This window comes from Oryzias melastigma, linkage group LG4 (assembly GCF_002922805.2).
Source record: "Oryzias melastigma strain HK-1 linkage group LG4, ASM292280v2, whole genome shotgun sequence".
Classification (NCBI taxonomy): Eukaryota; Metazoa; Chordata; class Actinopteri; order Beloniformes; family Adrianichthyidae; genus Oryzias; species Oryzias melastigma.
In genome coordinates, this window is record NC_050515.1 from 2,656,497 (window position 1) to 2,670,605 (window position 14,109).

General features: G+C 39.7%; 1 protein-coding gene across 6 annotated transcripts in view; it reads right to left on the bottom strand.

Annotated features, from left to right (window-relative positions):
- Positions 1–14,109, bottom strand: part of tle2b (TLE family member 2, transcriptional corepressor b) — a 154,269-nt gene that overhangs the window by 112,422 nt on the left and 27,738 nt on the right. For 4 of the 6 annotated variants that reach the window (XM_024278862.2, XM_024278861.2, XM_024278860.2 and 1 more), the window contains exons 1-2: positions 9,584–10,009; positions 9,329–9,514 (exon numbers count right to left, since the gene is read on the bottom strand). In XM_024278862.2, coding sequence (XP_024134630.1) covers positions 9,329–9,352 — 24 coding nt within the window. In that variant the 5' untranslated portion in view covers positions 9,353–9,514; positions 9,584–10,009. Of the gene's footprint in view, positions 1–9,328; positions 9,515–9,583; positions 10,010–14,109 lie in introns of those variants that run through there. The other 2 variants (XM_024278858.2, XM_024278859.2) reach the window with 1 other exon arrangement.

Below are 14,109 nucleotides of genomic sequence, written 5' to 3' on the forward strand. Positions count from 1 at the left end.
ATCATTTCAGTATTAAGTATAATTGTTTATTTGTAATGAATCCTTTCGGTTAGCAGGAAAATAGTTTGATGTGAGGGGTAAAAAAAACCAACAAATTATTCATGAAATATTTGTCATTTTTATGAACCGTTTTAATATACGGAAGTAAAACGACTTGATCTCTGAGGCTCCGCCTTTCACTCCTCGTCGATCCCGCCCATTTCATGACATCATCCTTAAGCCCGCCTCCCCGAGAATCCTCAGCGTGACCAAACTATGTAAGCAAAACCACATGACTAAAGATCTCTTCAGTCATTGGCCAGCAGTTAAGGGGGCGGGTCAAAACAGAAGAGAAATGGATTCGCTGCGGTCTGAAAATACTTGTCAGGATTTTTCACTTATTCAGATTTTTATTTTGTTGATGGATTTTGATCTTCTGTATGAAGGCCAGATTCAACACTTTTTACTGCAGCTTTGGTATCGCGGAGGAATCCTGCATGACGGTTACTGGAGACGCTACGGCTACACACGCTAATGAGTGTTTGTGACGTGTAGATTGTTGTGGATCACGTTAAAAGTTGTTTTATTGAGCATGAATTAATCTGAACACATTTGAATGAGTTTCCATGTCTCATCATGTTTTTGGAATTGTTTTTAAGAGAATTCTGTTGAAACCACAATTGAGCTTTAAGATGACGTCACGGCAGCAGCCTGACCGCCTCATTTCTAACGTGTTAACATCACGTGACTGTCGGGTACGATGGCCGTTTTGGTTCAGTTGTTTTGCTCTCGGTTCGTTTCGTATTCAGAGGAATCTCAGCGCGAACAGAAGTTCAGTCCAGTTGGAAACGAAGCGAGACCATCTGGAAAGATGGGTCAGAGAGCGGTCCCTGGTGCGGGGGATGACTACATCGGCACCACAGCTCCGCGGAGAAGGTGGGTGCGCTTTCGTTGTAGTCTGGGGGCGGAGCTTCCAGCACAGACTCTTCCTGTAGAGAGCTGTTGGCATCGATCTTACGTTAGCACGTTTCCAGCCGCTCGTTTTCGTGGGTATGGGAGGAGCTGCAGGTTTTTAGAGGATTACTCTTAAATGCATGAATGGATCAAAATACCACTTTGAGGTTCATTTATAGTGAGGAGTGAACAGGAAAATGCATTTAAAACCTCAAAAGGTAGAATTTTCATGCTTTAAAATACCTTTGATTCATTGTGTTGAGAAAAAAGAAATCTGAAAAACATTGAAATCGTGACTTTAAAACTGTGAATCGAATCGCTTAAAACAAGGTAAGGACAATAGAGAGGAGGGGAGCACGCCGTCGCCGTGACACCGATCTTCTGCTGTTGACCTTCATTACAGCCGCAGATGTTTAGAGGAAAACAAACGGATCCACCACACAAGTGGAAGAAAAGAGAGTCCAGATCTGCTGTTTCTTTGGCTCAACCTAATAATAAAAGTAAAATAATGTCCTCTCAAAATCACAAAAAACATCCAACTTTTAAATGTTCCTCTGCTCCCACTGTACTCATGTTTTGGTTTGTTTGTTTGGTCGTCATTTTACAGACTGAAGGATCACTCACCATCACAGATGATTACAGATTTTACTCTCATAAACTTCACTCCAGACTCCTTTTTGCTCAATTTTCTGAGCTGAAATTCCCCTGAACAGAGTTTGGGTTTGCTCCGTTCCCACAGGTTTATCAAAGTCTTCATCACTTCCACATTTCACTTTCAAGTTAAAGTCACTTTGTTGGTTTTTGTTTTTCATTTCCAGAACAATCTGTTGATTCGTGTTTGTGAGTCTGATCAGAATCACGCAGAAAAACAACCCCACCCCCATTGAGGCGTGGCCACCAATCAAAGTCTGCAGCCTTCTCAGCCGCAGCTGAAGTGAAACTGGGAAATTATTTACTGCTATTGTGTTTGGCTCCAGCACAAACCGCCACTCCTCTCTCCTCCTTCAAACACAGGTTGCATTGCAGCGACCCGAGCTTTGCACATCCAAACTTGTGCAAACCAACATGTTGACAGAGCCACACTCCTGCAGCTGCAGCGGTCCTGCGGGGACGGCGTCGCAGCTGCAGCGCCTCCATTTCAACACCGTGGTGTGGGATCGCAAGTTCAAACGAGTTCGGCCCTCAGAAGAACCGCCGCTATCTTCAACATCAACGTCCTCACATCTTAACCCACCTTAACTAGTGGAATTCCACCTTAAACTTTGAAATAAAGCTTCAAAAAACTTCTTCTCTTCCTATAGCTGTGATCTAAAGCTACACAAACACTGATGTTCACAAAACAGACTCACAACGCTCTGAGGGCACAAGCACACCTAAATAAAAGCACATTCCTCGACATACGCGGTTCTGATGACGCCGGCTAGAAAAAACCCAGAGGAACCAATTACAGCCAATCAGCAGCCTTCATGCTTTCCCGAGAGCAGAAGAACGCCGTTGTTCTCCGATTAAAACCAGAGATGTTTTCATTCCCAGATAACGGAGCAGGAGGTCTGAGCGGCTGCATTCGGATCGCTGCTGAAACCTCCAGTCAGGAAGCAGCAGCAGATCTGCATCAAAACAGGCTCACAACAATTATTTTAGCTAAAAATGATCCCTACTTTTAAAAAATGAACCAATGTGTGTTTTTAATCTGTTTTTGTAACATTGTTCTCATAATAAGGACCTACGAAAAAGAATTTAGAGTTAAAACTGCCTTTCTGAGTATTTCTTAATTCAAATCCCGTTGGATCAGAAAACCAGATGCTTGAAAAAGATCAGACTAATGATCCAGCCACTGACCTGTTCACGCTAAGACATGATGAGCGTTCGACACTCGAACTGTAGTGAATGTGACTCTGGCTCAGAACTGTACGAGTCGATTGATCCAGTATTGCTCATAGTAATTTCTGCGTCGCTAATGTTAGCTTGAGGCTGTAAGCATGCGTGTTAGCGCACAAACAGAACTCTCAGTAACGAGTTCCGTGAGTCGAAATAATAATGATTTACAGCCGCTGTGCATAAAATGTCTACAAAACCAAAAGAAGCCCTTTTGAATTTGGCTAAAATCACTGGGAACGATTTTACGCTAGAAAAAAAAATCATAATATGAAAATATGGGAAAAAATCATTTTAATGACTAGAACTTTGGTGCTTTGTTTGCAGGTTTTTAAGCAAGTTTTTGTAACAAAAGAAAATAAAAATCCACTTATGTGACATCCTAATGCCAAGTTCATACTTGAACGCGATTGTCCATCATATCATTCGTATTGCTTTCCTAGTTTATGGTAGTTAAACTACCATAAACGTCTGAGTGGAGATTACTCTTTCAAACATGATGACAAGATTGTCTCTAGTATTTCAATGGTTTGGAATTTTATTTTAGGTTATATAAAAGATCTGTGAGATTCTGTTTATATATATATATATGTGAGTATATATACAGTTTATAAATTAAACTTGAAGTTTTCTAATATCCAAACGTTTTTTCCTTCCATAAAGATACGTTTGTGAAGGTGTAAGGTTTGTTTTGTATTTTAAAAGCCTCAACACACAATATATAATATTTAAAAAAAGTTAATTTTGAAATGATTCACCACCTGTACCTTATGTACATTAAATATAGCTGAAGTTAAGGTTTGTTAAAATGTTTAAGACAGTCAGAATGCCGTTCAGTCTACCTCTTGTATTTAGAAAACAATAATAACAGCTTTATCTCTGAAATCCTGCGACACGGAAACAATCATTTTCTGGATCCAGTTTGCTCCATCCTTGTGTTTTATAATCATTTGAAATGGCGAAATATGCATAACATTGTAATGCATGCATAAAATTCTGGATGATGTCGTCAGGTTAAGTCACATTTTGAAGCGTTTCCTTTCCCATAGCAACAAATCTCTGATGTATAAACCGCCTTTAAATGTGAGGATAATAAACTGCAGTTATGCTGGAATTTAAAGTATAAACAAATATTTATCTAAAATCTCATTGGATTCTTTAGTTTCTACCAATGGGAATCCATCCTTTAGTTTTTTCTAAACTTTTATGTTAAAGTACAGATATTTTTATTTTTTAAGTAAAAGAAAAAAGGCAGACTTGGTTTAAAACAAATCAATATTTTTCAGTTTTTAACATGAAACTCAATTTAGCCTCAGTTGTTGGCAAACAGTCATACGGAGGATCCATGGTAAAACTTTTACGTCAAAAAAACAACAAAAAACAGTTTTTCTTCTTGTTTTTGTGCCATATGTGAGTAAAAACTCTTATCATCTTCACACCATTAACAATTAAAGATCAAAATTATGAAGTTTTTCTAAATAAGGCCTGAAAAGATCTAGAATAGTTGATCATTCCTTTTAAATTTCAAAGTTCCATCTGTCAGAGAAGTGTCTCTTAACTGGTTAACCAGCTATTTGCATAAAAGGCAACAATATGTACAGTTTGTAATCATTCCTCAAAATGCATGAATATTGAAAGTGGAATCCCACAAGGGTCAACATTGGGTCCTGTTGTTTTTCTTTTATAAATTAATGACATTGGTGAAGTCTCAAATGTATTGAAACTTTTTCTTTTTGTTGATGACACCAATATGTTTTGTCCAGGAAAAAAATCATTGGATATTCAAATTGGAATGGTTAAACTTAAATATTGGTTTAATACGTTTTTGTGGAATATGCAAATTAATACGTTTATGGTTTTTACTAAGAAAAAACAGGACGTCAAACTATCTATTGATGAAGTAAAAGTAGGAAATCAAAGGCGATACCAGCCCTATGTGTGAACAGGAGGCCATCCAGGATCGTCTTTTTGTTTCTTTGGGAGGAGATATAGGGGCAGAAATAAAGTAAGAATGTTGTTCTTCTCACTGCTCCTGTCCAGTTGTGGAGATGTGAGGACTTATGTGGTAAACATGCTGATGTAATGTGATGTTCCTCATGGAAGAAATACAAAAATCCACAGAAACAAACATATGGAACATTTATCTGTTTTGCTCAAGCAGATGACGGCGATGTCGACCGTCGGAGTCAGCAGCTCCGGGCTAAAGGCTGCCTGACCAAAATCTACCTAAAGAAAACAAACAAACAAACAAACAAAGCCCATAAACGAAGACTACTAAGGTCCAACCCGAACTAAAATAACAAAACCCAGCAGTGTAAGACTGCAGAGGGCAAAGAAGGTACAAGAGAACAAAACAAACCAGCACAACTCAAAGTAAAATAAAAGTGCTACCCAGCATGCAGCTCTGCTCCCTTCCTGCCTCGGTGAGGCCTTCTCAGTCTTAAATACATGGCAGGTGCTAATTAAGATCATTTGCCCCACCTCCTAGGTGAGCAGAAAGGCAGGACATGTTGAAAAGGTGCAGCACAGCAGCAGCAGGACGTAACAGCTGATGGTCTGTAGTCTTGGATCTGGACAAACATCTCTGACTTTGAACGTGGAAGTCTTTTGGTGCCAGACGAGCAGCTCAGAACATTTCAAAAACTTTCAACTGAAACATGGAGAACACACCAACACTACCCCTCCAACCAGCAGAAAGGATGGAAAGACGAGCGCACACACACGAGGGCGTCGGTGTTGTGGACGCTTTCGCACCTTCCTGCAGATCACATTTCATGGCGACACCAGAAATAAAGTTCTGCTTACAGGGAGGAAGAGAAATGGAGAAACGTGAAGAAAGAGTGAGAGGGGGGGGGCTATCGATCGGCGGCCGCCTCGATCTGCTGCTGAACTTTATCACAATCACAGAGCATCGCAGCAGGAAGCTCTCCGCTCCCTTCTGAGGCGGAGAACAGAGGAATGTTGGCTTTTTACTCCTCATCTCTCACTCATTTTCATTTCTCTTTCAACCTCCGGCACAGCTTTTCCTTTTTTTTCTTTTTAACTCGACTCTTTGTCTCTTTTATTTCGTTCTGGGCTCTCACATGTTTCACTTTCTCCCTTTTTCTTCCAGCTCCACTGGATTTTTTTTTCTCTTTCCAGCGGCTGACTTATTAGCATTCTCTCTGTACATATAATTGATTCCTCATGCCTTCCTCTTGTGAAAATGTCATTCATAATTCTATGTGATACTTGGCTGACTGGCTGCAAACTAGGCAGCTTGCTGACTGACTGACTGACTGACTGAGTGGTTGGGTGGCTGACTCTGAGGCGAACTGACTGCTGACCCATTTGTGGCTGATATAAAGACAACCCAATCTGATCACAGCGAGCAGAAGTAAACGAGCCGGCGGACTATCCAGCTGTTATTCAGTTTGATTTAAAACACTAAGAACTATTTGATCTTTGCAACAATTTAAAAAAATCTAGTTTTTGGACATTAAAGATATTTTAGGTTTGTTTTCTCTTTTCTTTAATCCACATTTTCCAAGCTTTTCTCAAAATTCAGATTTTTTTTAAAAATCTTATTAAGAGTTGTAATCTAAAAATAATAGAATTAATATGAAATTGAGTCAAAATTCTTTTGAAAGGAAAAACTTGATTTAAACTAAAAAAACATTTTTGATTCGATGGTAAGAATTTTACTTTTAAGTTTAATAAATGAATAATAACATTCATTTTCATTTTTTTAAAACAAAAATGCAGATTTATGAGGATTTATGAAGGTGGAGCAACATAGATTCTTATTTTGTTCACATTTTGTTCTAAAATGAGTCACTTATTAAACTAGTTTTTTGTCACTTTGATCAAAATTAACTAATCACACTTTTGGGTTGTGATTAATTACTATTAATCTATTAATCTATTAATACTATTAATCATAATGATTTATTAGGTAAATATGCAGCTCTTGAACATAAAGAAAATGTTTGCCTTCATTTTATTGTCTTGAATTTATTAATTTTAGTTTTAAGTGTTAACACATAAAGTCAGAAGCGTGTGAGCACAAAACACATCAACAGTAAGATAAGCAGAACTCTACAGACTTTTATGTCTGCAGTATTACTCTAAGAAAACAGAGATGTTGACATTCAGCCATTAGAAACATGTTTCTGTACTTTAAACGGTCCGGGTGAATACTCGATTCTGATTGGCTGCTGGGTGTGGATACCCGCCTAAAAAATAAGGTTCAGTCATACTATTCTTTATGTGCAAACTTCTTCAAAACAAACTTTTCTTTCATGTTCTGGACAAAAACAAGCGGGAAGAGGTGAACTTTCTATCCACGCATTGTTGTGTTACCGTGACAACAGGCCGCATTACCTATTAAATAGTCACCCTTCTGTGAGAAAGTGATCTAAACCTAAAATAATAACAAGAATAAAGTACTAAAAATCAATTGAATTTTAGTTTATTTTGTATGTGACCATGTTATAAGCGTGATAAAGCGCGACAAAGTGAGCATTATCAGAAATGAATGCACGTTGAAGAAGCCTGAACTGGTGGAAGACGGTTACTAGCGTTAGAAATTTTACCATGTTATTATTTTTTTAAATTACTTGTATGCATTAACGTGTTAACAGATCTAGTACAAACTTAAAAAGTACCAACTGTTTGCTTAGAACCAGCAAAAAAAACTTCTTATTGGGGTTTAACCCTTAAACACCGGAGCTCCAGTGTTTATGTTCTGTCATTTACTGTAACTTTTCAACCGTTAAGACGATAAATGTTATTCCAGCAGATTCTGTTGGAGAAAAGCAGCTACAACATCTGCTGGAATTATGTTGATTGTGTTACCGGTTGAAAAGTTACAGCATTTTGTGTTTAAGCGACAATGGTGACGCTTCAGGTGTTAAAGGGTTAAAAAGATCGTATTTCGAGTAATTCTATCAAACAGTTTGCTTTTTTTTTGCGTAATTTCCAGTTTCGAATGCGGAACTCCTTGTTTCTAAATTCTGATTTATTTTGAAGTAAAAACCTTGCAGCATAGACAGATCATTTCTTTCCTCAGGTGAGCGTACTTTCCCTGTTTTGCTGTGTAACTGCACCACCGGTGAAAGGTGAGGCTGAGGAAGAGGAGGGACTTTGAAAGAGAAGGCAGCTGTGCACAGACTCCTGACGTGAGATAATTGTCAGGAGTCAGCGATCTGTTTCCTCTGTGGTCACCGGCGGGAGAAATCTCCAGAATACTGAAGACACTACATCTCCCAGCAACCCCGACGCACACTCCCCAGATGCCGCTCAGCTGACTCCCATTTAAATCACCCACAGGACATTTAAGCACTACACAGAGCTTCACTCAGCGCGAAGTATTGTTTGTGCCACTCTCCCGGCATTACCGAGCGTTTCTATCTGGATCTGATCTTCTGTTTCTGACTCCGATTACCTGCCGCCTGCCCCGACCCTCGACTCGAGTCTCTTGTTTGATGCTCCCATGCTCGTGATTGACCTCTGACCCTGATTTAGATTTGTGGACTTTCAGCTGTTCTTAGTTCCTGTCTGAACCAACAAACCTGCTGCATGTGGAACCAGCTGTCTGCCCGTTTGAGACAATCATTAAGCAAAACTGAGAAATGCATAAATGAATCGGAGAGTTTGATTAGCAACAGAAGGAGCAACTAGACATCCAGACCAGAAACACAAATCTTAACCCTGGAGTACTATCGCCGCGTGATTTTAAAAGTATTTACATGATTATTAATATGTTGCATTTTTCTGAGGGTCCCTGGGTAAACCCTCACATATTACTACTTTTGAGGAATTTTTGATCTCAAATTATAAAATTTCAGTCATTTTCAAGCACATTTTTAGGATCTTTATGTATTTATTTTCCATTTTGTTACATAAATCACAGTTTAAAACAAAATAAATCTACTCTAATCTATCCTATTTATATCAAATATTTTTATTGGGTAAAAATGATCCAGCAAAACATTTTTAGTAAAAGTGTTCTAGGGTACAGAAAGTAAAAAGTTTCTTCTTTAATGAAAAAAAAAAATCTGATTTTATGTTTTAAGAAAGTTTTTCAGTTTCTCTGGAATTTCCTTGTGTTCCTAAGACAATTTTCTTAGCCAGTTGGCTGATTTTTTTGAGAATTTAAAGAACTTTCTTTTTAAATTTCAAGAATTTTTGACTTTTTTTACGGGGCCTGTTTTTGCAGCACAGTGAGTTTTGGACACACATGAAAGGAGCCGCACACACCACAGGATAAACAGCGTTGTGTTTGTGTGTGTGCATGTGGAGATCCAGTTTTAAGCCACTCAACAGCAACAAGATCTGAAAGGAACCTGGTTCCAGATGATGAAGAGGGAGGAGGTGACTCTCTCTGCACAGACACCAGCACCTATCATTTATCACCTCCTATCCTCACTGTCCGTTCGGCTGACCCAGAGGGGGACAAGCAGAGCAGCCAAACACAAACAAGGACAGATCTGACGTCGGAAACCCGAAAAGTGTGAGAGGGAGAGTTTGGAGGTCTTACCGGATGCCTTCCCTGAGGGTACATGATCCCAGGAGAGGAGAGGCTCCCAGTCCGCTTGATGGCCAGGTTAGTCCCCTGGCCCTCCACTCCTCTGCCCTCCACTGGTTCCGCAGCCACACACCTTCACGCACAAACACACACACCTCCCCACGGCCGGTCCGGATCTCCACTCTCTCTTTAAAATCCCTGTTGACACACAAACGAGGATCAGTCGACTGGTTTCATCCAACAACGTCAGGACACATCCGAGCGTACCTCCTCCGTCCACAGTCCCACTTCCTCCTCGTCCTCTCCGGGGGTCTTCCCCCTCTTTTTTTTGCCTCAGCTTGTGATCAGTTGGGGTCCAGGCGTGATGACATGTCCCCTCGTCCTCCTCTGCGGACTCTTCCTCCTTCACCCCACAGTCTGTTGGTGAATCCTCCAAACATAAACAGTCCTCCTTTCTGCTTCTCCTCCTTTGCAGCCTCTCTCTGACACACTGAAGTCTTGACTGCAGCAGGGAGGAAATAAAAAAAGAAGAGGAAGAAGGAGGAAGAGGAGGGAGGGGAGAGGAGAGAGTGAGGGCTTTGTTTTTAATCTAAATGTGGAAAAAAAATGCAAGAGGAAGGCAGGAAAGAACAGCAGGTCAGTGGAGGATCCAGCGGGCTTTTCAGCAGCAAGCCCTAGACTGTAATATATTGTGCCTGTTGGCTTCAACACAAACACGACAGGCTGCTAAAGCTCCTCTTAAGGTGGAACGGAGCAGATAGAGGCAGCTCCTCCAGCACAGCAGAGGAGGAGATGGATCTCTTTTTTTAGCTGTGGTCAGACACACAAAGAGTCAAACTCACACTGATGGGAATCAATATGCAAACACATTTATGTACACACTGAAAAGCAGCACACACACATAGTACTGCACTTATTTAGTGTTTACATTTCAGAGAGTAACTGGTGTTGGTTATGGAGTCAAACACAACCAGATCCAGCTTTAAATGACAAATGGTTGAATAAAAAGGTTTTTCTCAAAGCAAATCAAGGAAGATTTGAACAACAGAATCTCATTAAGCAGACGACTTATTGATACAGTCAAACAACAATTTCTCCACCTTTATGCAGGTAGAATTATTTATTTAGCTTCTGTTACACATGTCAATGATGGGCTCACATGCATGCGCAGTCATCTGGACTTTTAGACCAATCACAGGCAGGAACTTAAAATTATGTGTCTCTGACAGATCAATAGATTAGATCTTTTTATGGATTTGAAATTCAAGTTTTTATTAAGAAAAGACATCTATGTCCACTTTTTTTATACGTGTCAAAAACAGTTCCCAGTAGTAATTGACAAAACCATCTTCTTGCCAAATAGTGCACCAGGATTTCGATTGTGAGTATCATCACCTCAGCTCCTGCCAAATAGTGCACTAAGATGTAAACTGTGAGTACTATCACTTCAACTCCTGCCAAATACTTGCCAAGATCTAAACTGTGGGTTACCATCTCCTCTTCTCCTGCCAAATACTGCCCTAAGGTCTGACCTTCGGGTACCATCACCTCTGCGTCTGCCAAATACTGGACCAAATTCTAAACTCGGGGCATTATCACTTCTGCATCTGCTAAATACTGCACTAACGTCTGAATTACCCATATCATGACCTCAACTCCTGCTAAATACTGCACCTAGATCTAAGCATTTCTGCATCTGCAAAATACTGCACTAAATCTCGAATTGTTCCTATCATGACCTCAACTCCTGCCAAATACTGCACCAAGGTTTAAAGTGTGGATACCGTCACTTCTGATCCTGCCAAATACTGCACCAGTGAGTGAATTGTGCCTATCATGACCTCAGCTCCTGCTAAATACTGCACCAAGGTTTAAAGTGTGGGTGCCATCACCTCTGCATCTGCCAAATACTGCACCAAATTCTAAACTCAGGGTACCATCACTTCTGCGTCTGTCAATTATTACACTAATGCTTGAATTGTTAATATCATGACCTCAACTCCTGCTAAATACTGCACCAAGATCAGAACCTTGGGTATCAATCCCCTAAACCCCTGCAAAATACTACACCAAGGTTTAAGGTGTGGGCACCATCTACTCTGCATCTGCCAAATACTGCACCAAGATCTAAATTGTGCGTGCCAATACCCTATCTGCTGCCAAATACTGCACTCGAAAGAACTTAGCTGTGGGTACCATCGCTACAGCATCTGCCAAATACTGCACCAAGATCTAAACCGTGGGTAACGTCACTTCTACATCTGCTAAATACTGCACTAACGTCTGAATTACCCATATCATGACCTCAACTCCTGCTAAATACTGCACCTAGATCTAAGCATTTCTGCATCTGCCAAATACTGCACTAAATCTTGAATTGTTCCTATCTGACCTCAACTCCTGCCAAATACTGCACCAAGGTTTAAAGTGTGGATACCGTCACTTCTAATTCAGCCAAATACTGCACCAGTGAGTGAATTGTGCCTATCATGACCTCAGCTCCTGCTAAATACTGCACCAAGGTTTAAAGTGTGGGTGCCATCACCTCTGCATCTGCCAAATACTGCACCAAATTCTAAACCCAGGGTACCATCACTTCTGCACAGTGTTAATTATTACACTAATGCTTGAATTGTTAATATCATGACCTCAACTCCTGCTAAATACTGCACCAAGATCAGAACCTTGGGTATCAATCCCCTAAACCCCTGCAAAATACTACACCAAGGTTTAAGGTGTGGGCACCATCTACTCTGCATCTGCCAAATACTGCACCAAGATCTAAATTGTGTGTGCCAATACCCTATCTCCTGCCAAATACTGCACTCGAAAGAACTTAGCTGTGGGTACCATCGCTACAGCATCTGCCAAATACTGCACCAAGATCTAAACAGTGGGTAACGTCACTTCTGCATCTGCCAAATACTGCACTAAATCTTGAATTGTTGTTATCATGACTTAAACTCATGCCAAATACTACACCAAGGTTTAAAGTGTGGGTACCATCTACTCTGCATCTATCAAAATACTGCACCAAGATCTGAACAGTGGGTATTGTCATTCATCACTTCTGAATCTGCCAAATACTGCACCAAGGTTTAAAGTGTGGGTACGAGCTCTACTGCATCTGCCAAATACTGCACCAAGGTTTAAAGTGTGGGTACGAGCTCTACTGCATCTGCCAAATACTGCGCTAAATCTTGAATTGTTCCCATCATGACCTCAACTCCTGCTAATTACTGCACCGAGACTTAAAGTGTGGGTACGATCTCCACTGCGTCTGCCAAATACTGCACCAAGATCCAAGTAGTGGATCCCCTCGGGATCACTTTAACTCAACACAGTGGCACAGATCTGAAAAGTCAAAGTGAGTGAATACATTCACAGTTTACATGAGACAAAAACGTGACATTTACTGAAACTATTCTATATATGTACCGTTTGGATTATGGATGAAAGAAAGAAGGAATTTAAATTCACAATGACAGAGCAGAACACTCTGCTTCATGTTAAAACAAATGAGGCTGATTTCAGAATAAAGGCTACGAATCTTGAAGGACAACTAGTTAAACATGCAGACGCTGCAGCTCTCACTACAGGGATGTTCTCAAACGGAGTATCTGGAGGATTACCAACATAACACCCCCGAAATATCTCTGCCACAGCAGGATAAAAATGTCCGCCTGTCTTGGTTTGAGTGCTAGAACTGGTGCAAATGTTATTTCCAGGAGCACCCGGAGTGGACTCAGACGTACTGAGAGGTGTTATTTAAAGACTTTCCATGTACAGAACACCGGGGCTGCTTTTGGCTGGCTCTATAATGAGTCCATCCAGCGCCGCCTGCCTTTGAACTTGATCAAACAGCCGTTAATCCCACACTGTGGACTCGGACACAGTCGGCCCTGGCATCCGAGGAGGATTTTCAGTAAGATAAAAACTGCATTTGATAACTAGAGGGTGAGCCAGAGGGCAGCGCCAAAGCCTCAATTAAGGACACATAGCAATATCCTATTATAGCAAACACTGCACATCCTTTTGGGAAATCCTAATACCTGTTTATGTTAATCTGCCCTAAAAGTCACTAGGATGTTTGATGTGTGAAGCGGCAGAAAGTGTTGCTTTTCTGAGGGATATTTTACTGAATCTACATGGAGATGAAGGATGATGTAATGTTTTAAAACAGACTTTAACAGCAAAACTCTTCTTTAAAGTTTACTGGAGTCTATTCATCTGCAGATTTATTTCATCTTCAGGGAATTCAATGAATCTTCACATGGACTGTTTGATTTTTGTTTTTGTTGGTGATTTCAGATGAGATCTATGGGGTCAAATTAGGATCAATTTAAAGTACATGAAAAACCAGATCACAAGTTTAAAAAAAGAGAAAATTAAAAACAATACAGAGATTATAGATTAAAAAAAAGGTTTGAAAACAGTTTAAGAATTGAAAGTGCAATCTGTAAACCTGAAGGAATAAATAAAATTCTATATTTGGAAATAATAATAATAAGTTGGACAAAAATATTGCAAATTTAAAAAAAGACATTTGTAAAAAACACTTTAGAAATACACATTGTAAACTTGAATGAATTACTAAAAATAAAAAAAATAAAGATTAAAAAAAATAATTTTCGTGACAGAAATATTGTAAATTTGAAAAAATGAAAACATTTTAAAACTCTAAAGTACACATTAAAACTTAAAGAAATTGTTGAAAATGTGAAAAATAAAATTGTATATTTAAAAAAATATTAATCTTAACAAAATAATTATCAGTTTGAAAAAAATAAGTT